The sequence below is a fragment of the Motacilla alba genome, chromosome 2 (assembly GCF_015832195.1).
Source record: "Motacilla alba alba isolate MOTALB_02 chromosome 2, Motacilla_alba_V1.0_pri, whole genome shotgun sequence".
In the NCBI taxonomy this organism is placed as follows: domain Eukaryota; kingdom Metazoa; phylum Chordata; class Aves; order Passeriformes; family Motacillidae; genus Motacilla; species Motacilla alba.
Window position 1 is genome coordinate 131133956 of NC_052017.1, and position 23801 is coordinate 131157756.

The window sequence follows — 23801 nt, forward strand, 5'->3', positions numbered from 1 at the left end:
TCTGATATGAAGCTATGAAATGCTCTCTTCCCCCCCAGAGCTCATAAAATTGTGCTCTGTGTACCAGACGGATTATTTTGTTTTTCATTAAATAAAGAAACTTGTAAACAGTGCTCTGTACCATAGAGATTATAATCTCCACCATCCCCCTCTTCTTCCTTAAGCACTGGAGCACGCACTTTGCAGGTTGGATTTGCACCCCAGTGGAGTTCTGGTGATACCCCGGCCTTCAGCCAGTCACTGCAGCTTGGGGGCCAGGCAAGGCGTACTCCCAGCATCTGAGAGCATTTACTGTGTGGGTTCAGTTGTGCTTTTATCAAATCCTATTTCGGAAAACAAATAAAAGTCTTGTTTGCACAGTTTAAATGCCACTCTCTGTGCGACAGCAGCAGTTGGTTGGGTTAGATCTGTGGAGCTGGCACTGGTGCGGGTAAGGCAGAACAGAAAGAGGAGGCTGACTACTAAACTGACTTTTATGTGAAAGATGGCAAAAAGTGTTTTATGAAGGTCACCAGGAATAATTACTAGTTTTACCAGTTAAGTCAGTATATTTAGTTATACTACCATCTCTGCAACTTTCACATTTGTAAGGTGTAACATGTTAAAGGTTTTGTTGTCATAATTCTAAGTTGAGCCACAATTCTCGACAGTGCTCTTGTAACACCCATGAAGCAGCACACTCTTCACTCCACTATTTCTCATGCCTAATCTGTTTGCCTACTATTTTATGTAATAGACCTGCAACTTTTTTTTTTTATGCAGTTCTTTTATCAATAAGTTTATTGGCTAGTTTGCAAAAGCAGGTGCTATTATCTTCATTTGTATTTCCATTATACTGGAAATTTCAGCCGTAGCTGTGGTGCAGCAGCTTCTCATGCAGTGTACACGGGCACTGGTCAGTTTGTACCACTTTCAGGCTGGAGGAAAATGCTTTGGCTGCAGATGCTGCTCACTAATGGTTTTGAGAGTGTTGCCATGGGTTTATAATTAGATGTGGTGAATGATAAAGTGTGCATTGAGACCAAATATGTTTACTTCTGTTCCATCCACTGGACCTATTGCTCATGTCCTGTTACAAAATCTTCTCTGAAATTACTGACAAGTTGCATTCTAAAAGCAGAGAATAGCTTAATTTTAAGGTGTACCCACTTAATACATACTGAACTATACTCTGTTTAAGTGAACCCTAGATTAGTATTAGATGCTTTTTCTTGTTTTTCATTCATGTCTTCTTATGTCAGTTAAATGTTGGATTTTTTTCCCTGATCAAGTGTACACATAGCAAGAATACTTGGGCAAAATGTTCTTATATTGTTGCTTCATTTTTTTTCCAAATAGTTTTAAAATATTTTTGTAGCTCGATCTGTATATTAGTAAAAATACATTTGAATTATTATCACAAGATCTGCACGCATTTGAATTTTTTTTAAGTACTGAAGATAGCTAATACTGATAAATATTTATGTCACCAGGTGTAATACAGAGATGCTGGATTGATGTAATCGTATAACTTTATTGAGCTATTTGATGTTCTTTACCATGCCTTGTGAATAAAGTAATCCCTTCTAGATCACAATTTTATTCTTCCTGTCTATGCAGTAACAAGCGACTTGTGGCCTTAGTGCCAAATGACACTTCATTCAACACCAGACGAGCCTACACCAGTGAAGATGAAGCCTGGAAGTCGTATTTGGAGAATCCCCTAACAGCAGCTACCAAGGCTATGATGAGCATAAATGGTGATGAGGACAGTGCTGCTGCTCTTGGCCTATTGTATGACTATTATAAAGTAGGTAATTCTGTCATTATCCCTCCCTGCTGCACTAGGGAGGGGACCTAGTGCAGGGACCACTCTAAGAGGCATCAAAAGAGCCAGTTTTCAAAGACAGGAGTCATTGCATGTTGTTTTCTCTCTAATGTTTTCATCATGCACCCATTCTGTTACAGGAAGCCTGTCTGAATCAGTTTGGATGTATTTCATTCTGGAGAGAAAAAAACAATCTCAGAATTCCCAGATTAAATTTTATACCATGTTTTCTTTTTGAACATTGTGTTCTTCCTTTGCAAGAACATTGGATGATGATACTTGAAATACTGAAGTGTAAAAGGGGAGGCCTTGTCCATCTGTACATTTGTCTGCTTTTCTGGTTCATTCCACGCATGTTTTAGTTTGCTCTTTAACTGGGGTATCTCTCATCTGACAATTTCCCATGTTATTTTTGTTTGTATAATGATTGCAGTAGGCTGTATACAAACATACAGTGAGGGCTAGCCCTTGCACTGGCAGTTTGCAGGACAGAAATAAGCTGGACACAGAGCTAGAGATCTGAGTCAATTTACAGGAAAAGCACTGATGTAGTTTTAGTTTGTCATGTTCTAAACCCAGGGCTTTACATACAATTTTGGTAACTTTTTTTTTTTTTTTTTCCTAGTGTTTAAGTAAAGCTGTTTGAGATTTTTGGTGAAATCAGAGGAGAGCCTTAGAGAATGCAACTCTGTGTAATGCAAAAATGTCATTCTGAAACCCATGCTGACCCCTTGGTACTCTGCAAACAGAATCAGTGTTGCCTCCCAAGCACTAGAGTATGAAATAGTTGCAGTAAAATGAACAATATCCATAACCCTGAGGCCAGCTCTGGCTGCCTTGGACAGCACAGCAAGGCCAGGTCCCCTTGTAATTAATGAAGAAGTAACAGGAATGGGAATTAAAAACCTGTGCTTTTAGCATTTATTAGTATAAATGCTTTTAATGAACGGACTCCTCTTTTTAATCTCTGTGACATTAATTGAGTGTTCAGGAGAAGGGGTTGTAGGGAAGACACTATATACTGACCTTACGGTTAAATATTGTTTTAATTGCTTTGCTGATTATATTCCTTGCTTTTGTGTGTTGTTGTCAGTAGAGAAAACTGTTCCCAGTGAGAAAGAATAAAGGTCCTTTTCTCTGCTTGACATAGTTACCACAGTGCCAGAGTCTGTGAAATTAATACGGATTCATAAAATTTGGGATGTCTATGAGCATCTGGAGTATTGGCTTCTGTCTTAGTAATACCTTTGTATGTAGCAGTTCATTAATCTGATGGATTTTTGTAACAGAACCAAAAAATAGCCCTTTTCCTTCTCAAAACCATGTTCTAAAAAACATATCTGCTTCTTGTTCCAGGCACTTGCTAAAGACTTGGGGTTCAGATGGAATAAGGTGGGATTAACATCTCAAAACCATTTCCAGCATTCAATCATATCTATTTTTGTCTTAAATATGGATAAAATGATAACTCTTGTTGATGCTCCCAAACACAAACTTAAAACTTAACCTCTGTGCTGTAATGGGGAAGTGTAGAGGACTTCCAAAGCACGAGACTCTTGAATTGTCCTTATTTATAATCTGGCTCATTCGCTCTGACATGCTGGATAATATTTTTGAATTACTTTGTCCAGTCAATAGGAATTATTTGAATTTAACTGTTTGGGGTTTTTTAACTTTTCCTTGTAGTGATATTTACCTAAACATAGAACATCATTCAGAAGAAAATACATAATCTTAAAATGGGAATCAACATATGTAAACTATGACTTTTATCCCAGCTCAAAAAAATAAATGAAAGTGTTTTTTTTACCAGCAGGATGCTTAATAGGGAAAGGGGATGTTCCTAAAAGAAGGAACGGCTCTGGATAGAACTCTGTGACTGTGCTGCTGTCTTGCAGTTATTGTTGATGTTATCATTGGATACTGGAGTGCACTGTAATACTGTTTTTCCTCTAAAGTCAGATGTTTTTCTGATGTTTCTTTAAAATATTTAAAAGTAAAAAGCATGGCTTTTAGCCCATTCTTAGGTCTATTATTGCTCTTTAATCCTGAGTTAATTGCTGCGATGGAGTGGATATGTCTTGTGCAAAAGATAGATTAGAAGTTTTAGCTCCCAAATTAATGGCTCAGCAAGAAAAGAAAAATATGGTCATGGCAGCAACTTTTCCCTTGGTGATTTCATATATGTGCTGGTTTCATAAGACTGATGTGTGGGAATACAAATCTTTAAAGTGGCTTGGTGTCAATTCTGAGTCTGTCAAGGGGCCAGATTTCACTGGGTTTTTACCTTTCATAGCTATTGATGCAATCAGCAAAGCAGAAGTTAGTGTTGCTGGTGACATACCAGCATGCCCTGACCTGTCCCCCTACTAAGAAAGGGAAAGATCGACAAACTTTCTCTGAGTTCTGCACTCTCCAGGCTTCTCTCTAACAGGAGGACTTAGCTGGTGCTTATGGTTTAATTGAAAAGCCTTTTTTGTCTGAGCTAAAATGGTCTCAGTGCAGAGCTCATCAAAGCATCGTATCTTCCTTCTCATCTTGTTTTATTCAGTGAAAAGTGTGTATGTGTTTTTGGAATAATATGAGTTTTGATTTTGAGATGGCTTGGCCTAGCTTGATATTCAAAAGATAGGACATAAAGAAGAGTGCTTTACTCCTAACTGGTGTGCCCAAGAACTAGAAAAGAAAACAATTCCTGTGTTTTTTGTCTTTGGAAATTTTCTTTCTGTTCACAGTCAATCTCCCAAAGAAAAACAGCTCCTGGCATCTGTGAACTAGACAACACTGATAGAGTTACATTTTTCTAGTTGTTGCAGTAGAGCAGTCTGAAGCTGCAAATGCCTGACAGTTGCATTTTCCTGACCCCATGCCTGGTGTTGTTCTCAGGTTCCCAGAGATAAAAGGCTGTTGCCTGTTAACAAAGTGAGTGATAATCAAGAAGACCAAGATAAAAGGTACAGTATTATTCAAAATCATACACCTAGCTACTGAAAGTGTTGCTCAGTTGTGAGCTGAAGGAACTGAGAGCCTGAGGCACTTATGGTTTTCTTTCAAAAGTTAAAAGAATGTAGGCTGTTTTGGGAAGCACATTTTACTCCTTTTTACTTTCAATTGATTAGAAAAAATGGATGGTGTTCTCAAACATGCAGTTAGGGAGGTAGCTGAGATTGTTTGTGTTTGGTGGTGTTTTGCTGCTTCTGCTGAGATTAGTAAAATCAGATTATCTTGACAGTTGGCTATTGGCTGTTTTTTTTTGTTTTCTTGTTGTAGGGCAAAAAGTCAGTAGTTTGGCCTCAGTTGTCTCATTTATAGAATCTTATTTAACATAATTTAGGATCTGCCCAGTAAATAAAGCAACTCTTAAAATCATTTGCTTAGAATGTTTTTCTCACTCCTCTCATATTTCAGCTTTTCTCTGTAGGCTAAAAGTGACTTGAGTCAAAGGAAGCTGCCTCCTACTATTAAGACCTGCAGAAAAGAAAGAGTGTATATTTTTTTAGAAACAAAGAAGTTTTTACAAACAGTTATCTCCATATAAAATTATGACAGAGATGAGCTCTGCAAGGTTTATTTCAATGCAGCTAATTTGTAGCAGCCTTAGATGGTCTCCACTAGCTGTTCATAAGGTGATTGTTTCAATAGGTAGTAGTATAAATTTACTGATTCAAAATAGGCTCTGAAAAGTTTTTTGGACAGTTTTTCTTGTACAAACCAGAGAAATTCCTGATGTTCAGTTCCTAAACTGAGTGTGATTGACAAAAGTGGCCTTCAGTGGAAAGCCAAGAGAGAGGAACTGGGCACTGGGTAGTGTCAGAGCATTTCTCCAGGGCTGAAAACAAAGCAATGTTATACCTAGTAAAAGTTTTATGAATTAGCAACTTTATGTCAGTGTAACTACTATCAGCAATCAGATTGCTTTCAACAGCAACTGTGGGTAGATGTGGGAATGCTGCTGAGGTTACCTTGCAGCCACTATAGTTACTGATCTACTCTGCTACAATGGAATTCCTGGGCTTGCTCTTTTAGAACAGCATTGCTACCAGAGTTAAGCAAACAGTAGTGGCCTGTCAACAGCCTGAAAGAGAATGCCATCTGCATATGAATTTTGCTGTTGATATTCTGCCTATTTCATGTGCAAAATATCTACTGTGAGTAATCCATGCCCTGCCTTACTTTTTGTTCTTATTTTCTGTCTAAAGGCTGTTGTACTGCTGGATTGATTTTGCATCCAAATTATAAGCTAAGGCAAGAGCAACCCTAAATACCCAGAATTTATTGTAACAAGTCAAATCAAATGTATTGTCTTTCCCCATGTGTTAAAGAGCTCTGGACCTCTCTGCTTGCCTCACAATTTCTTTTACCTTTGTATTTGTTATGGCAGTGGCTTATCAGAATTGAAAAATCTTCTTCCCTGATATTTAAGACTATTAAGCTATTTAAGGAGGAGATTGCCTCCATCAGGACAGTTCATAACATCTCTTGGTTTTGTCTCACAGAAATTGTCTTAATACCACAGAAGCTCAGAATAACTTAAGTGGGGGAGAGAACCGTGTGCAAGTCCTGAAGACAGTGCCAGTTAACCTTTCCTTGAACCAAGATCCTTTGGAGTCATCCAAAAGGGAATACAACACCAATGTGTCTGGGAGCTCAACACCCATCACAGGGTCTGCAGTGACTGTGGTTAAAGCAGAGGAATTCACCCCTGTTTTTATGACCCCACAAACACACTATGCAAGAGGAGAAAATGAGGAGCACCGAGGTGTTATCTTTGAACCATATGAAGTGTCCAACATTGCTCCCCACACAAATTATCTGAAAGATGATCAGCGCAGTACTCCTGACAGTACCTACAGTGACACCTTCAAAGATGGAGGAACAGAAGTAAGTTTTTCACCTCAAATTAGCATCTAAGAATGCAATAAAAAGCTGTAAACAAGATAAGGATATTTGAGGTTGTAAACAAGATAAGGAGATTTGAACTGTCCACAAGAGCCATTAGAGGAATAGTGATGCTTGTTTCAACAAATTAATTTCCACTCCTTGCTGTGTTTCCATCAGTCTGTGCTCTGATTAAAGGGGAGCATCATGAGGCATTTCAGAAGACAATTTTAAAGATGTTTGTTGAAAATTCTGAGAATAATAAATACTCTTTTTTTTTTTTTTTGTCTTTGGGGATGTTGTGTCAAGTAGAAGATAGTTGTTATTCTGAAAGAAGATTTATTTACCATTAACAAGATCTGCCTTCAGAATAGTAAGAAATAGCCACTTTGAAACAGGGAAATTCTGGATGTTCTTTTGAAAATGCAAATGAGTAGGAACAGCCTCTGCTGCTGGATAAACCCAAGTAATTAATTCAGAAGCTGTTTATTGCACTAAGCTCTATTCTGCAACACAAGCCAGTGAGAAAAAGTAGCAGAATTAGACTAATAGAGGGGAACAGAGAATTCAACAGGCAAGGAACAACTGCGTGTATATGTACAGGAATGAGGAGAAAAAAGGCCAGGAGAGCTCCTTCTAACTATTTTACAGTTATGCTACAGTCAAATTAATTTTACAGTCAGCTTTAGTATGGTGAGTACCCTCTAGCTGCTTTTGCCTGCTGCACAATAAGGTAAACAAGCTGGAAGTGTAGAAAGGTAAATTTAAAACTGACAGTACCTCTGCAAATAATTAGAGATATTAGATCGTAAAACTCCCCTAGGGTTTTTCTCCTCCCAACTCTACAAAATTGTAAACATAACAAAAGTACAAGGCAAGCTATATTAAGGCTGAGCTGCCCTGATTTAGTATATGAGAAATTTACTGTGTGTTTGTGTATTATAGAAAAGTATATTGTCTCCATGAGTGACACAGATCCAGGATGTCTGGAGGTGAAATTTCTTTTCAGATATAGAACTCATGTAGGTCCACTAAATTGAATAAATAATGAAGAAATCTAGCTTCTCATTGTAAAATCAGTAGGATCAAACCTTGGATTAGAAACACTGCTCTGCATTATCAAATAATATTAGTTTGGCAGTTTTTATGTGTTATTGGTAATTGGGTCTCACGGTACCATACTCATGGCTTTACCTGGGGTGCTGTAGCAGAGTGATTCCATTCCATTGGTTTGTTCTGGGACATGCTGCTGAGAGGTTCCCAAATAGTCCATCTTCCCTGTGCAGAGAGCTGTCAAACATGTAAAGTTGTTAAATTTGGATGTAAAAAGGAACTTTACATCTCCATGTTAGATTTGCATCCCAAATTTTGTGTTATAGTAACTTTATTACATGTTTTTTGTAATATATTGTTCCATGTTTTTAAAATGATTGGTTAATAACAGGGTGCAGTGCTTGTCATCTAGGATTTCTGTGCAGTCCGTGGAGAAAGAATCAGTTTGAATCTGCTTGCCAAAAGTGGGTGGAGTGGTTTTCTAAGTGCACTCACTCCTCTCCATCTTCACCCCCACTATTAATTCTACAAGGGACACTGGACAATTACCTTTATGTCCCCAGCCATAGTTGTTAGGGGAAATGTGTGCCGCTGTTGGTGGCCTTTTAGCCCAAGTGTTCACGTGCATGTGGCATGGGAGCAGTCGTTTGCCACTCTGCTGCAGCCTCACTCGGCACTGAGCCTGTCCCTTTGTTTTTCTCAACTGCCCAAACCCCAGGATGTGCTTAGCCTGGCTGTGCTCTGGCTGCTCCTCCAGCCGCTGTTGTGAAGGCACAGCTGGGTGGAACAGGTTGGGGAAACCGTAAGGTAAAATGTCAAAACATACCAAAAGAAACATAGGCAAAGTTAGTGTTTAGAAGTAGGAAGGCAGTTGTTCTTACTAGTTTTTATAAGTGCTTGCAAAGTATCTCCTAAGTACTGGTGAGAATGACTGGGTTTGGAAGTGTTCTAATACTTACTCAGTTTTCAAACACGTTATAAATACATATTTAGGAATGGTTTCAAAACATTTGTGAAGTGACTTAGTTGTGTTGTACTGAAGGAGTGCTGAGTTTTTATAGATTGCTGTGGTAGTGGACACTTTGGTCAATCGCTGGCTGTGTTCTTCGTTACAATTTTAACAATTATAAATATGCTGTTCTCATCTCTTTCATTTTTTTCTTCAGCTGTGCTTAGTTTGTTAGTTCTTTATTGTATAAACAAATTCTTTGAGCTTAGGTAAGTAAATTGTATGTTTTTTACAATGTCAACCTCTAACCTTCATATATAATAAAGTATATAAAATACAACTAGCTTATTAATATCTACTGCAGTTTTTAGATATTTTGAGTTTAAAATGGTTGATGGTTTCTTCTGAGTTATCTTTAAATAAACATAGTTGCACTTTTGTTGGTATTTGCATTTTGATTTTATCAAACAGTATTTAATTGGTCTTGTTTTTCAGAAGTATCGGAGTGTGTCAGTGGGGGCTGAAGAATATATTTATGAACAAACAAGGTATGGCATAAGCTTTGCAGTGTGTTGACTGGCAACAGGCAGGAATGTTTTGAGGAGTAGCTGCCTGTGTCCACTTCCCACTCTTCCTTTCTTCCCTCTGGGGTACCTCCAGGGCTCCCTTGATGCTGCCAAGCATCATTGTCCCCTTATTCTCCTGCTCATGTTGTCTCTTGGATCTGGCCAGTTTCTGTCTTCATCTGTTGTCTTCCCTCAGCATTCCTTTAAACTTGTAATTCCTCTGAAGCCCCCCCGCCCAAGATATGCAAGATGAAAACTGTTGAGAGGCTCCCCAGGTAAAAAAGTATAGCTTTGACAACCAGGTCATGAAAAATCTTTTCAGGATGGCAGAATGCACAGGTCAAATGTCCAGGACAGTTGAAAAGCTTCAAGAAAAAGCTTCAAAAATTAAAGTTTGAAAAGAATACTGTTCTACCTAAGCACAGAAGAATGTGCATGTAGCATGGGCAAACACTGCAGAGTTCCTTTATCTAGGAAAGACTGCAATCACTAAAGATTTTAAACTGAAGCTTTATTTCTTACTTGTGAATGGTTCTGTTTATATCTGAGAGATTACTCTCACTTTAGAATCAAGAACATGCCTACGTAGTTTTCGTGGATTAGGCATATGGCTCTGACTGTGGTGAACGTTCCTTACAGCTTGATATTTTTTCTGAACAATGTTAAAACAATCATTAACTGCAGTGAGCTCAGAACTGAATCATTACATAGACAGAAGATATGAAAATGATATTTAGCAAAGACTGCTCACTTACCACACTGAACATTTGTAAAATTGAATCCTGAAGCATTGATATTGTTAACAATTCTTACACATTTAAGTCTTTCATGCTACGGCCCAGGTTACATTAAGAATGAAACCTCTGAATTCACTTTAAGAAAACTCCCAGGAAAGATGTATTTAGTTTACCTGGAAATGGAAGACTCAGAAATGAGAATTTCAGATTGAAAAAATAAGTAGTGAATATGCAAGTAATTGGAAGCTTGCTAGAAGATCTCTTAGTTACTACACAGGGGTATAGTTGAGACTCATGGTGAGATTCATAATAGTGTTATAATAATTGAGTGACTGCAATAAGTTTTAAGAGTGAGAGTAATCCTCCTATAGGGCATGCTTTGCTTGCCAACTGGAAACAAGAAGAAAACTCTGAAATGATACTACATAGAGGCTCCAAAATTGGCCAAGTGCAATGTGTCTGGGTTTTACATTTTTTGACTGAAACATACAGAATGCCAGGGAACAGAAGACCAGCCTGTGGCAGACTGTAGGCAGTTCTGTTAAGACATTGTGTATGTCTGACTTTGATCATTCTAAGCCTTTCTCAGCACACATCCCTGTTAGTTCTTCTGTCTGGTGTGAGGTTTTGAGGCCCATCTCCCAGGACACTCAGTGTGCTTTGGAGTGTGCCATGAAGTAGTCTTGAGCACAAAATTTGCAGTCCTTACGTGTGATGCTAAATCAAGGCTGTGCCCCTTCCTCTAATGGGTGGTCCATCTGTAGGACAAGTGGTGCAGCAGGATGGATGCTGGTTCTGCAGCACTGGGGGTGTAGCCCTTCCAGTCCACTCAGACAGGTCCACACTTGCCAGTGTTGGCAGTGCCTCTGTTCCCCTTGCACACAGGACAGGGGCTGTGCCAGCACACACCACAGCAGAGGGGACAGCGGTGCCTTTGTGCTCCTTCCTGCTGCGTGCAAGAGCCTCCATGGTGGCAGCAGCTGCCTTGTGTGGAAGCACCAGCGCCGCCATCGGTGGGTTGGATAGGTATAGATGAGTGTTTGCTTATTACTTTAGTTTTGCTTTGACTTGTAACTTTTAAGTAACTAGAAAAATGTCTGGACTTCAATTTATAAGCTAAGAAGGACTTATAGTTGTCTTCATTTGACTGAATGATTGCAACTAAACTGAATAATTGATACTAAGCTGTCTGAAGCTCCTTTTGGATGGAAAGACTGGATCTGTTGGGGTTTTTTTCCACCTTCTCTTTGAGTGGGGATTTAAATGTAATTATTATTTAAGTGTTTTGTTGTGGGTGTTTTCCATTGGATAGTTAAAATATCTTTTGTTTTCCCTTTATTTCTATATTGCTATGGCAGTACTATGATGATCTAGAGTATTTGCTTGAGTTAGAAAGTTAGGGATACACTGTTTTGGACCGACATATTCTTCCTTTTGGTTCTGCTCTGGCACTGCTTAAATATTTTGCTGAATTAGAACCTTTGTGAAATGCTTCCACTGTATCTTCAGTTCATGAGGACTTTGCATGAAAGTTCCTGTGCAGTTTAAATTTTTTTTTACAAGATCAATATTATTTTAATGTAAGAGAATGTGAGGAGCTGCAGGCATCATTTTTATTGGATTATTGTTCAAGCCCATTATTGGAGGTGGTGGCTGAAGAGGCTCAGTGAGAATTGTTTCCAGCTAACAGTTTGCTAGTTAATGGAGCTTAACTTTTCCTGGTTTGAGAAGTGCTTTGAAGTTGGAAAGTTCTGTGAAGGAGGGTCTTTTTAAGATCTAAAATTTCAACACAAGAGCTAACTGTTTTTCCCTGACATTTTTCTAAAGGGATGTTACCTGATTGAAGATAAAGCTAAATGTAGGCACTTCATTCAGTGTGACTAATTTTGAAAAGAAAGCTTATAAAAACCTTGATTTCCATGTTGTCTTTAAACAAATGAACTTACTGTCCATTCTCTTTGTATTCCTTCTTTGAACTATGCTGAAAGTAGCAGTTGGACTTTCCATTCTCCGTGTCCATCTTTTGCAACATGTTTTATTCTGGTTGGGTTTTTAAAAAAAACTATTAACGTTGTAATTTATTTCTCTTTCTGCAACTTTCTTCTAAGTTTGAATGTCCGTGGAGTTGATGATTTCCCGCAAATCATACTGAATACCCTCTTGGTAATTGACACTCATTGTGAGGTACACAGTCTTATAATTCATAATGGTTCCTTTCAGAGATAGTACAGATCTAGCCTTTGATCCAAGAAACTTACAGTCCAGATAGTTTTACGCTTGATTGCGGGATCTGATGAAGTCAAAAAAAGAAAATGGCAATTTTAAATTGCCATGTCACAGTTTCCTGGAATTTTGTTATTAGCTTCTTATGCCTTATTTGATGCAATTATTACATAATAAAAGAGAAAAGGGGAAAGTGATATGGATTTTGTGGGTGTTTCTCTCCTTGTCTTTTCAGCAGCACTTTTCAGTATACACTAGAAGCTACCAAGTCTCTGCGTCAGAAGCAAGGGGAGGGACCCATGACCTACCTGAACAAAGGACAGTTCTACGCCATCACCCTGAGTGAGACGGGTGACAACAAATGCTTCCGGCATCCTATCAGCAAAGTCAGGGTATAGTCCCATTTCTTTCCTAGGTGGGAATGTAGCTCTGCAGATAGATATTTTTGTGGTTGATTGGCTTTTAATTTAATTTTTTTTGAGGGGGGGGTGGGGAAAGGACAGAGCAAGCTTATTCTCATGCTCAGTGTAAAGGTGGGAGAAGACCTTATTGATGGCGGTAACAAATGTTTTGCTGTCCAGTTTTTTCAGAGTGTGATCTTATGAGTTAATGATAGCCTCAGTTTATGGTTTGGCAGAATGGCGGTGAACTTATTACCATGAATAAAGCAAGGAAGTCCAAGATCTGCCACATGTACTGTGTAGTCCATCTTTACTCACTGGTGCACTTCATCAGCTGCTTTCCCGTGCATTTCATAGAAAACATGAAGAGTTGAATCCATCCTTTGTGACATAAATTTTAAATAATTTTCATTGTCTAAGTGTGAACTTTCACTTGACATTCACCCAGAAGTCTAATAAAATGAATTATTTGCCTCTTAGATTCTATGCGTAGAACTGTAGCTTGTGTGTTCAGCAACATCTACCTGGTGAATGGGCCTCCTGATTTCCTTGGTAATGTTTTTGAGTAGATAAATCCTAACCCAGTAACTTTGGAATGAACAATGAGCCCTGTAAATTTTACCCTGAAGCTGGCAGGGCTGCTTACGTATGCAGCCGCAAAAATGTTTCCATCCAAATACATGAAGCTCTCTAAAAATATTGTGAGTTTAGTCAAAGGAACCAGTGAAAGTCAATGTGAGCAGTGAAGCAGACAACAACCTATATGTTTCTATCATATGTGAAGTTTAGAGAGACTCTTCCTAAACAGAGGCAATGATTTGGAAACCTGAATTAGCAGTTAATTTTTAGCCTGGTTTCCTTAGGACATGAGACTGTTGGCTGAATCTGATGTAAGACTTCTCTGTTGCTGTGCAATCTCTTTCCCTGCCACCCATTCCTTCCCATTTTGTGGTTCCAGCTCTAGCGCTTGTAGAGCTGAAACAGGAGTCAGGAGGTCACTGGTCTGACTGAAAACCAGTCCTCATATACCTGGTTCAGTGCACTGCCACATGAGTTTTGAAGCTATGGCAGCAGAAGGGTGGACATTATAAAGGAGAGGGGAGATCGCATCCTTCTGGAGGATGTAGTTGACAGAAGATTGTGAAACTGTGTGCAACTTTCACAATCATGTTCTGTTTGCCAGGGCTCTACTCAAGTGACTGTTGAATTCATTACCAATTCCATCCAAGACTAACAGAGGGGTAAGAGGTTTTGAGGATATTAAACCTCTGTAAGTTCCCTATAAGTGGTTCATAAAAACATTAGTGCTGTCCTTGGTGGAAAAGCTGGTCTGCATGGCTAGTTCTGCATCAGCTGGCCAGCCACACACACCTGGTGCCCACCCAGTATAACCCAGGACTCCTCCATGGTGTGTACTGCCTTGTGCCCATGAAGAGGAAGATGTGGTGATGGTGTTCACCTTTTGTAGGTGGAATCCAGAAGGTCACAGAGTGCATGAAGGGTTGTGGTGGTCGTTTGTGAAGGGACACAGATGATGAATCAATTGTAATCTACCTCCTTGGCCTATAAAGCAGCTTTATAGTGATTTTTTGTGCTTAGTGTCTCAGGGTGAAAATAAAACATTTTAAGGTGAAATTTTTTTCCTCTTGTTTATTTTCACTTAATTTTAATTGGTATGATCGTTCTTCCATTGTTTTGTGTTGTTTTGCTTGCCTACAGCAGGGCTTATTAAAAAAGCCTATATTGCTTGTGTAAAATTTTGCATAAAAATTCAATCTGTTTCCTTTGAATCACAATTTAACAAAGTGAATTCAGAACGTGAATTGAAAACCTCAGCAAAATTCAGTAAATACTGAAATTCACAAATTCACTGAATTTGTCATTAAACACATATGCAAGAGTCCTGCTTCCAAGAAGGGTATTTGTGTATACTAAATTGAAAATGTCTGGCCTTTAGCCAGTGAAGGTGACTTTTTAAAACTAAGAATATGATTAATTTTTATTTGGACTATCAAGAACATAATCCGGGGTCTTGCATTATTTTACAACTACATTTCTTTTGTCCTGAGTCTTTAGGTAGGTACACTGTAGTACTGGACTGATTAAAACCCAATCTTCTACAACCAAAGTGCTGTAAGAGTGGCTGGATCAGAGTTAGAGGCAAATGGAGATTTTAATTTTTTGTGTTCCTGACTATTAATTATTTTAACTAATGTGGCTCTTGTGTTGTTTTTCATAGAGTGTGGTCATGGTTGTTTTCAGTGAGGATAAAAACAGAGATGAACAGCTGAAATATTGGAAGTACTGGCATTCCCGGCAGCACACAGCTAAACAGAGAGTCCTTGACATTGGTGAGTGTAAGAACTTCTCCAGATGTTTCAGGGAAGATTTCAGATATGGAAAGCTCTGGTGCTTTGCACAGGAATATGGTGAAATATATTGGCAATGGCTTCTTGGCTTGTACCAGAGTTTTTAGCAGTGGCTCATTCCAGCTAGGACTGTGGGGTGTATGGAGCTGTGTAGGGACCGTGCAGAAAGAATGGTTCTCAGTATTTACACAGAAGAGCTGCCCCTTGCATGTGTATTTAGTGGTGTACCTCCTTCTGGGAAATCAAGGTCTGCACCTCCTCAGGTGTGGCAGAGTATCTGTTCTTTTTATTTTTTCAAAGGGTGATCATGTCTTTGATCCAGCAACAGTTATGTTAGCCAATTGATGTGGAATTGCAGCCTGAGAGTGCAGATGTCATCATTGTGGTGACTGCAGAGGAGTGTGCAGGATTCCTACACCCCTAGAGTGAGTCAGTGTCAGCAGCGAGGGAGAAGCAAGCTCTGGTGTGCTATCCTGAGAGACCTGTTTATCGTTCATCCCATCTAAAGTATTTACTAGCCCATTTCAGCCCCAGCTGTCCTATCTGCCTGCTCGGGAGATTTTAGCAGAGGAAGAACACGTACTTGCTGCCAAGGAGCCTGAAGTTGAAGTCAGTGGCAGTGTCTAGACATCAAGCGTTTCTCCCTCCCACGTGCAGTTTACACATGCACCCATCTGCACGGATTCCAGTCAAAGGAGTCGGCAAGACCAAAGCAGACAAAGTCTATCTTGTTTTGACCGCCTGAGGGAACCAAACCATTGAATGGCAGGAATGAGAGGGGGCAGAGAGGGGGGCTAAACCAAAGCAGGGTTACTTGTAGAGAACATTCGGACACTTCAGGGGATGACTGAACTGAGTGATCAGGGAATCAGTCCCCATGTGGTCCTAATCACTGGGCTGCGTGGAGATTTCCAAATCCTGCAGTTTCCACTGAGGCCTGGTGTTATTTAAGGTCAAGTGTATTTTGTCCAAGCAGCTCTTCCAGAATGTCCTCTCTGCCTCTTGTTTTATCATTATTCTGGCTGAACTGTTTCATGAGCTTCATTCTCTTCCCTCTTACCCCCATTTTCTCTTCTTGTCTGTTGGGGTACCTAACTCATTAAAACCACCACCCCTGAACAAATTACTTTTATCATGACACCTTAAAAAAAGAAATAGGCCACATCGCAGCTCTTTCTGAAGGCTGTCTGATTTTTTGTGCTGGTCCCTACAAGCTTGTGGTAGTAGTGCTCATACCTTTGAAAAGTATGTGCTGAGCAGCTTGCTCCACTGTAGTGCCAGCACCCTCTGACTCCACTGCACTTGTGGTGTCCTGGCACATTTCAGTTGCCTTACCCCAACAAGTTAACTTATGATACATATTCTGAAAAATAGTGCTCTGCAAAATAAGTGCTGTGCATGAGTTATGTGTTTACCTGTGTTAAAGTGAATGTCTTTTAATTTTCCATTTGTTTGAGGTGAAATAGCTCTGCTCTGACTTTTGAGGCACTTTTGAATACTGAGGTGCGTATTCTTTATTTGCGCTGCAAACATGAGCAAAGCACAGTGTAGTAAGACTTACTGCTTCTTGTGAGATGTAAGAACTATAAGAGCATGGTTCACCTCAGTTTTCAGAAAAAAAAAAGACCTAAATGTTGCTCAGTAGTGTTTTCTTGAGAACAACTGAAATATAGCCTTACCTCTTACAAGTATGGTGTTTCTGAAGTACATTTCATTTTCTTTGGCACAGCTAACTGGCTTATTAGGCCAGAATGGCTCCCAAGTATCAAGCTGCATTTAGCAAAATCTTCTAGTTTTATCATCAAATGATCTAACTGAACAGCTTAATCCAAATTTGAGGTTGGCCCTGCTTGAACCAGATAACCTTCAGGGGTCCCTTCCATGCAAAATTATTTTGAATGACTCTATGAAGATTTCCCTTTACGTTAAAAATTCAGATCCCTGAAGGGGTCCTCTAAATACTTGGAGTTAATGTCCAGGCCCTGTGTAAAAAGAAAATTAAGTGTCCAAAACTCTGCATCACCTGTTCCGTAGATGTTACTCTTATTTTAATTTGATGTTTGTAGCATGTTTAACATCTGTGAATCCTTTCTAATTGTTTATGAATGCACTTTTAATCTAGAGCATGATGTGGTCCTTAGCAGGCAGAGGATCAAATTAATTTGAGATGCTCTAGTTCCAGCTGTTTAGATCTCGGAGGAAGAGGGGGACTATGCTTGTGCTGCTTTCCATTGTGGCAGGGATCTGTCTGTCTGCTTTCTGGCCTGCAGTTATATTCTGGACATCAGAGGAAATAGTGGCTTGCTCCTTCACTCCAGACAAACAGGGGTCACTGCTTTAATTTGTTTTGGTGCACCTCCTGAGAGGAAGGATGCTTCAGTGGATTAGGTGCAGTGACAGGTCTGAAGACGTGTTGATATTAATAAACATGTACTTACACGTATTCAAGTCCTTAGTGCTTGAGGAATAAACCTGAGGGCTTGACTGACACTTATTAAGCAAGGTTAGGTATTTTCCAAAATTTAGGCTTTGTACTGTAATGGATTTTTCTGAAGAAGGAGTAAGGTGCATGTTTATTTTGTAGGAGGAATAAGGGGGGGGAGGGGGAAAACAGCTTTATTTTCACAGTGCTGTGACACTGGATCACTAACTTTTTCTTTTAAAATAATTTTAAATAAAGAATACAATACTTAATTGCAGTGGATATTGATTATTTAGAAAAATTACAATAATTTGACATACTGGAACAGGTTCAAATATGAAGTGTGAATGTGGAATCTTTGTGCTCCATAGAAACTTGGCCTTGTTTTTTCAGGGTAGTTTGTATTATTTATGTGCACAATACAAAAGTATGCAATGACATGTAACGCATGATGAATGTTTAACATTAAAAATTTGCCATTGTTTAATATGCAATCTATGTAACAAAAGAGGAAATAATTCATGTGCAGCCATTTTTTGCTTATTGAACACACTGATTTTCTCTTGTAACTCACAGCAGGAGAAGAGGAAAAGTTGTAGTCACTCTAACAGCTTTCAGATATTCCGAGGTGTAAATGGTTTCTTAATCAACTGAGGATCCTTCTTGAATTGCCTGTAAATTGAGGGGAATAGGATGAACTTCTGCTTTTTAACAGCGTCACAGACACTCCATGAGATTTGTGTATAGCAATTAAAGGAGAGGCATGTGTTGAGAGAAGGGAAGGGTTGGTGGGATGTGAGGTTCTGACAGCCTTTTAAGACAAGAAAACAGGTGTCTTTATGAGACATCTTGTTCATGTCTTTCCAAAGTGCACCTACACAGCACGCCCATATGCAGCAGTCAGTTGCACTTTCTGATGAATCATAAATTTAAGAGGTGGGTGGATGTGTGCACATGCATATTAAACTACTTATGTGTCTTCTAATTCCTCTCATTTGCATCCCCACACTGAATTTAGATAGTGAAGCCAATGAGTTCAGTTAAAAAGGAGATCTGAGTTCAAGGTGGGAATGAAAAGCCTGCCTGCCCTCTCAAACACTTTGTTAATTTGCTACATCACCGAATATCTCGTGCTGTTCCTATGGTCTAAAGTGATTTTGTTTTTTACTGTATACAAAATCATTCACGTGTCACAGGGACACAATTTTATTTGCCCAGTGAGATGCCAGCATTCTTGTGTTTCAAATGAGAGAAAAGTATACTGATTGCCAGTCTCAAGCATGAAATAATTCTTCTTGTAGCAATGTTTTTTGTTATAAATGATTTTAAAGCAGTTATTATCTAGGAATTATGTTTTAGAGACTAACAGTTTAAGCAAAAGGGAATGAATATTGGAGCCATTTGTGTGTTGCACAGAATACAAAAACACGCTCTTTCTATAAATGATTACAAAGCTAAGAATCAGCATGCTTCTGAAGCACAGATTTGGGCAAACTTTAGATCAGGAGTGTAATCTCAGCCCTCTGGCGCTGAGTCCAATTACTATCCTCGAGGAATTCTTAGGAAATGTTTGTCCCAGAGAGAGTTATTCCATTAGTGTGAACGATCTGGAAGTTCCTTTAATCAAGCAGCTATTACCTGGTATCTCTCTTAATCTGTCATCAAAAAGAATAGAAGGTGTTAAACTGTCCAGCAAAATGAGAGAAAAGCAGTGCCTATTCCTCTTTTCAATTATAAAGAGGACTTGGGAGTTGTCTGTTTTACATAGTTTTCCAGCCTATTTGGGGGAGGGTTAATCAACTTTGAAATCTTCCTCCCTTTTGCTTTTCATTCCTTCCAAAATGCTAGTTTACTGATGATAATAATAACAGCACGTGGGGAAGAAGTGAGAAGAAGGTGCAGATTTTGTAGTTAGATAATTTATTTTTTTTTCGTCATTTGCTGTTTTAGTGGTTCACAAACTTTGGAAAAAAAGGATCTCTGTGGTTTTGGTTCTTTGTGAGGGATTTGTGATGGTTTGGATTTTTATGGGATTTTTCATTTTGTTTTTAATAATATATAAATATTAATCCAGCATCCAGTGCAGTAATTCCTGGGAAAGTTGGAATGCACACTGATGATTTCCTCCAGTCATAGCTCTTATACTTTTAGAAAGCTTCTTTAGAATTTTCTATGTGTTTTCTTAATATCAAGGTTTGAACAGTCTCTTTAAATGCTTCAGTAGTTTTCAGTTAATTTTCCAGTTTTGGCTATTCCTTGACCAAGCTAATGAATGCACCGACTCATTGCCAGTAGAGTCACGCTCCTTTTTGAGAGCCAACAATATTTTGCAAGAACATTAGCTAGTGATATTCTATGCATAAGACTCAGGTTGCATTATATTACTTCTTTGCAATTAAGATTATTCATGATTAATCATAAACAATACAAGAGGTGGTTTTGATGCACTAGACAACCCAGCTTAAGAAGCAAAGAAGCACTATGAGTTGTAAAACAGTTCAAATTTTTTCATGACTCTTGTTTTTTTCTTACAGCTGATTACAAGGAGAGTTTTAATACCATTGGGAATATTGAAGAAATTGCATTCAATGCTGTGTCCTTTACTTGGGATGTCAATGAGGAGGCAAAGGTGAGGAAAAGCCATGCAGATGGCATCCCTTTGTAGGTACCATCCATCGTTAGGCACTGTTCCACTTCTTTCTGCCAAATAAGAGGGCTTGTTGGTAGGTGCCCAGCCTGAGAAACAGTAAAAGATTTTTTTCCTATTTGCAAAGCCAGGTGTAAGACACAAGCCAAGTCTTTTCTTTCTCCAAATGGTCAACTTTCTTTCTACACTATAAGCATCTCCAATAATCCATATTCTGTAAGTTAGACTATGCCTTCCCTTGTGTTGGTGCCATTATTTTTTATATTGTTACACTGACCATCTTTGCAATTTGGAATGAATGTATTTTTGAGCACTGAGGCTTTTTTTTTTACCTTTTTTTTTTTTTTTAATGGTAAAATACCCTCAGGCATGGGGTTTTCATTCAGGAATGTGACTCTTAAGTGGACCTATAAACCAGGACATCAGAACACCTTAACTAGTTTCTTACCGATAAGGTTGTACAAAGGCTGTCAGAGTGTTTCAACTGCACGGACTAGTGTGGGAGAAATGAAAAACTGCCGGTAATTGTAAGAAGAAGTTGGCCCCCGGAAAGCAAACAACAAGGGAAATAGGCTGTGTAAAATGAGTGGGGGTAATGCAGTACTCTTGGGGATGTAGAGTTAATAAACAGCAAACACTGAGCTCGGCAAACTCCCCATACTGTTTTCACGTTGAACACAAAATGTCCAGTATTTAAGTAGAGCTATGAATCTTTCAAATACAGAGACCTCTTCATGCACAATTGCCCCCCCGCATTTCCAGCAGCATTAGAGAGGTTGCATCCTCAAAGTGAGTCCTCTGAGACCACTGAGTGGTAGCATTAACACTCACTGTCCTGACTCCTGGCTAAAGGTGCTGATTGTTTATAGTTACAGGGATTTTAATCTCTGATGCGCATCTTAAAAGAAAAGACAACAGTTCTGAAAATCACCCAGCTCTTCCAAAAGCAGGCCTTGATAAACAGAGTTGTACTTGGCCCAGTTGCTAATGGTGCTGTATTTACTCATGTAGTGATTACATTTTCACCAGGCCAGATTTTTCCCTATTATGTGTTTCCATTTGAAAATCCAGCTGTAGCTTGTCCTCTGCAGTCACAACAGGTGACTGTTGTGTGTGTGTGATCACTGTGCGAGCAAATACCGATTTGGGATCTCCAAAACAGCAGTCTTCCTCACGGGACCTTTACAGAAGCACTACCAGGGCTACTAGCACGTGGCAGTCTTGTCCCAGGGCTGGCAGTTCTCTAAGACATTTGCATTTGCAGCTCCAAGCCAGACTTAGCAAGACACCCATGTCGATCTGGGAACAAGGAAGTCACATCCATTAATGTCAGGTATTAACCTCAGACCTTTTTTCCTAATCTCACACCATTCACCTGGCTCTTGCCTTGGGTGCCAGAACATTATGAACACAACTTTTGCAATGATCACTGGAAACAAAACAAGCTAAGACTTTAAAATAAGGACTCCTTCTGGATTAAAAAAGTGCTAGGAGTGAAATTTACGCTGCTTGTATTTCTGCAGGAAATAGTGATTAAAATGCAAATTGGCTTATGCATATTTATTTTGGGGTATTCAATATCTGATCTTTTAGGAGCTTGAACTATAAATGTATTGATAAAAGAGGATTCATAACATGCTTTAGTGTTTGGCTATCAAGTATAAATCAGATTGTACGTGAAAGCTTATCACCTTGTCTGCACTAAAGTGTTTCCCTCCCCACACACATGTGTGTACATGCTTGCTCCTGTTGGAAAGTATGATACAATAACTGGTTGCACTGGGTCTGGGGATTCCCATAGGATGCCCCTGCGGTGTTGGAAAGCTGTGGGTTCTGAGGCACGTCACTGAAGGCTGTTTTTTCTCCAGCAATTACCTCATCCATGGGAGATGAAGAATTTCAAGGCATAATTATAGACTCCCTTTTCCTAAGCTTTTTGAATGATGATCTTTCAACTGCCTCCATTGTTTCTGTTTGGTATTATTTTCCATTTTCACCACAATTTCAAGATTAAAACTTAACCCCCTCAGAGGCACAAAAGCCTTTTTTTTCCAAGTCAGACAAAAGTGGCACACAACAGTTCTTTTCAGGGCCTCTGAGTTGGGATGTGATGAAGCACTCTACTGGCTCTGGAAGAAGCAAAGTAAAACTTCTTGTTGGAAGTGCACTGGGGAGTGATGTGGAGAATCAAACAGAAGTAGTAGAAATCACCTAACCAAATACACCTCTCTCTCCATGGAAACTAAATCTCACATTTAGAAGACCTCTCTTGAGCATCAGGTTTCTCACTTTCCTATTCCGGCTGGAAGGCAGCTAATTTAAAGCCATGTTTCTCCTCATTTGAAGTCAGACTTTTCTTCTCACACACAGACAGAGCAGGCCTTCCCCTCACAGCCCTTCAGGATGAGGGTATAGGAGAACGAGTGTGGCAGTCAGAACCTGCCAGCTACCTGCAAGCCTCTGAAGGGTTGGTAAGGCAGCATCTTGTGCTGGGTCTTAGTGGAATAAGCAGGAATCCAGAGGGTACCGGCAGAGGCCTCTCTGTGTTGTCCCAGTAATGTCAATGGAACTGGGCTGTTGGCTCCAGTTCACCATGCTTGGTGTGCCATCTTCCAACTGCTGCTTGGCAGAACAAGTCAATGGAAACAGAATCTTGTACAGTGCATGTCAGGAGGTGGAATAATCACACTCTTGCTTTCTGTGAACTAAGGAAACGGCACCAAAGTCAGAAACACCACTCTGCTAGTGTTCTCTCTGCTGCCTGGTTGACAGAAACAGTTACCTTTCCCTCTGGCAGAGGAAAGTTAGTCCTGGCACATCTTTACCCTTTTCTAGAACAGCATCCTTTTCTGCTGGGACTGTTATCTAGAGGTTACTGTGGGGCTTGTGGTTCAGAGCATGATCCAGGGAAATGAGGGGAAGGCTCTATAGCCATGTCAAATGCAGTGCTTTCTTAAAACAAAAATATTGCTGTAAGGGAGCAGGGGTAGGAAGAGAAGAACAAATTTGTACAATCCATCTTTGTTTCCCTCCTATATTTAATTCTTTTATATATATGTAACATTTATGGGTAAGGTGATTTGTTGTCTCCCTTTGGTTGAACCCAGATGCTATGTTTGGTATTTTTAAAGGAGTTCTTTAAAAAAAGATGAGGAAACAAACAACAATTAAAAACTACTGGCTGACTTTTTAACTATCTTTTAAGAGTGTCTTTATAATATGCTAGAAGGTATGTAGTTGCCTAACTGTTGCCCTATAGAAGATTTTGCTGCAGCATCTGGCAAGTGGACAAAGTTCTAGTGGAGGCTCTTAAACAGACTCAGCTTCATTTCTGATAGAAATTCATCTGTCTGCTTGCTTAGCGCGGATAGAAGTTAGTTTGCAAGAAAGATGGTTAAAGAGACAGAATTCCCTTGGTCAAAGGATAATATATTTGTCATAAACCATACCACCTCCTTGAGATATGACTTCTCTCTAGTAGGTACTTGGCGCATTTAAATTGGCTATGATAGTGTTATTTCTGAAACAATTACTTGTATATTTTTATTAAAAGTATTTTTTAGATTAAAATCAAAGGTATTACTTCAATGAGCAGTTGCTAACAAAAATGTCACCTTAAAGAGACAGTTTTCAGTGATATCAAGAGATTACAGATTACTGCTTAGCACTGCAGCTTGGAAATGCAATAAACAGACATGTTTGTGGCTGTGTTAGTCAGGCAGGTGCTGGCAGATGAGTGAGATGATTTC

General features: G+C 39.3%; 1 protein-coding gene across 6 annotated transcripts in view; it reads left to right on the top strand.

The window, feature by feature from the left end:
* GRHL2 (grainyhead like transcription factor 2) overlaps nt 1-23801 on the top strand; it is a 66110-nt gene that overhangs the window by 12308 nt on the left and 30001 nt on the right. For 5 of the 6 annotated variants that reach the window (XM_038127971.1, XM_038127975.1, XM_038127972.1 and 2 more), the window contains exons 2-8: nt 1600-1789; nt 4694-4761; nt 6304-6688; nt 9183-9235; nt 12449-12605; nt 14854-14965; nt 19940-20034. In XM_038127971.1, the coding sequence (XP_037983899.1) occupies nt 1600-1789; nt 4694-4761; nt 6304-6688; nt 9183-9235; nt 12449-12605; nt 14854-14965; nt 19940-20034 (1060 nt within the window). The remainder of the gene's footprint in view (nt 1-1599; nt 1790-4693; nt 4762-6303; nt 6689-9182; nt 9236-12448; nt 12606-14853; nt 14966-19939; nt 20035-23801) is intronic. The other variant, XM_038127974.1, reaches the window with a different exon arrangement.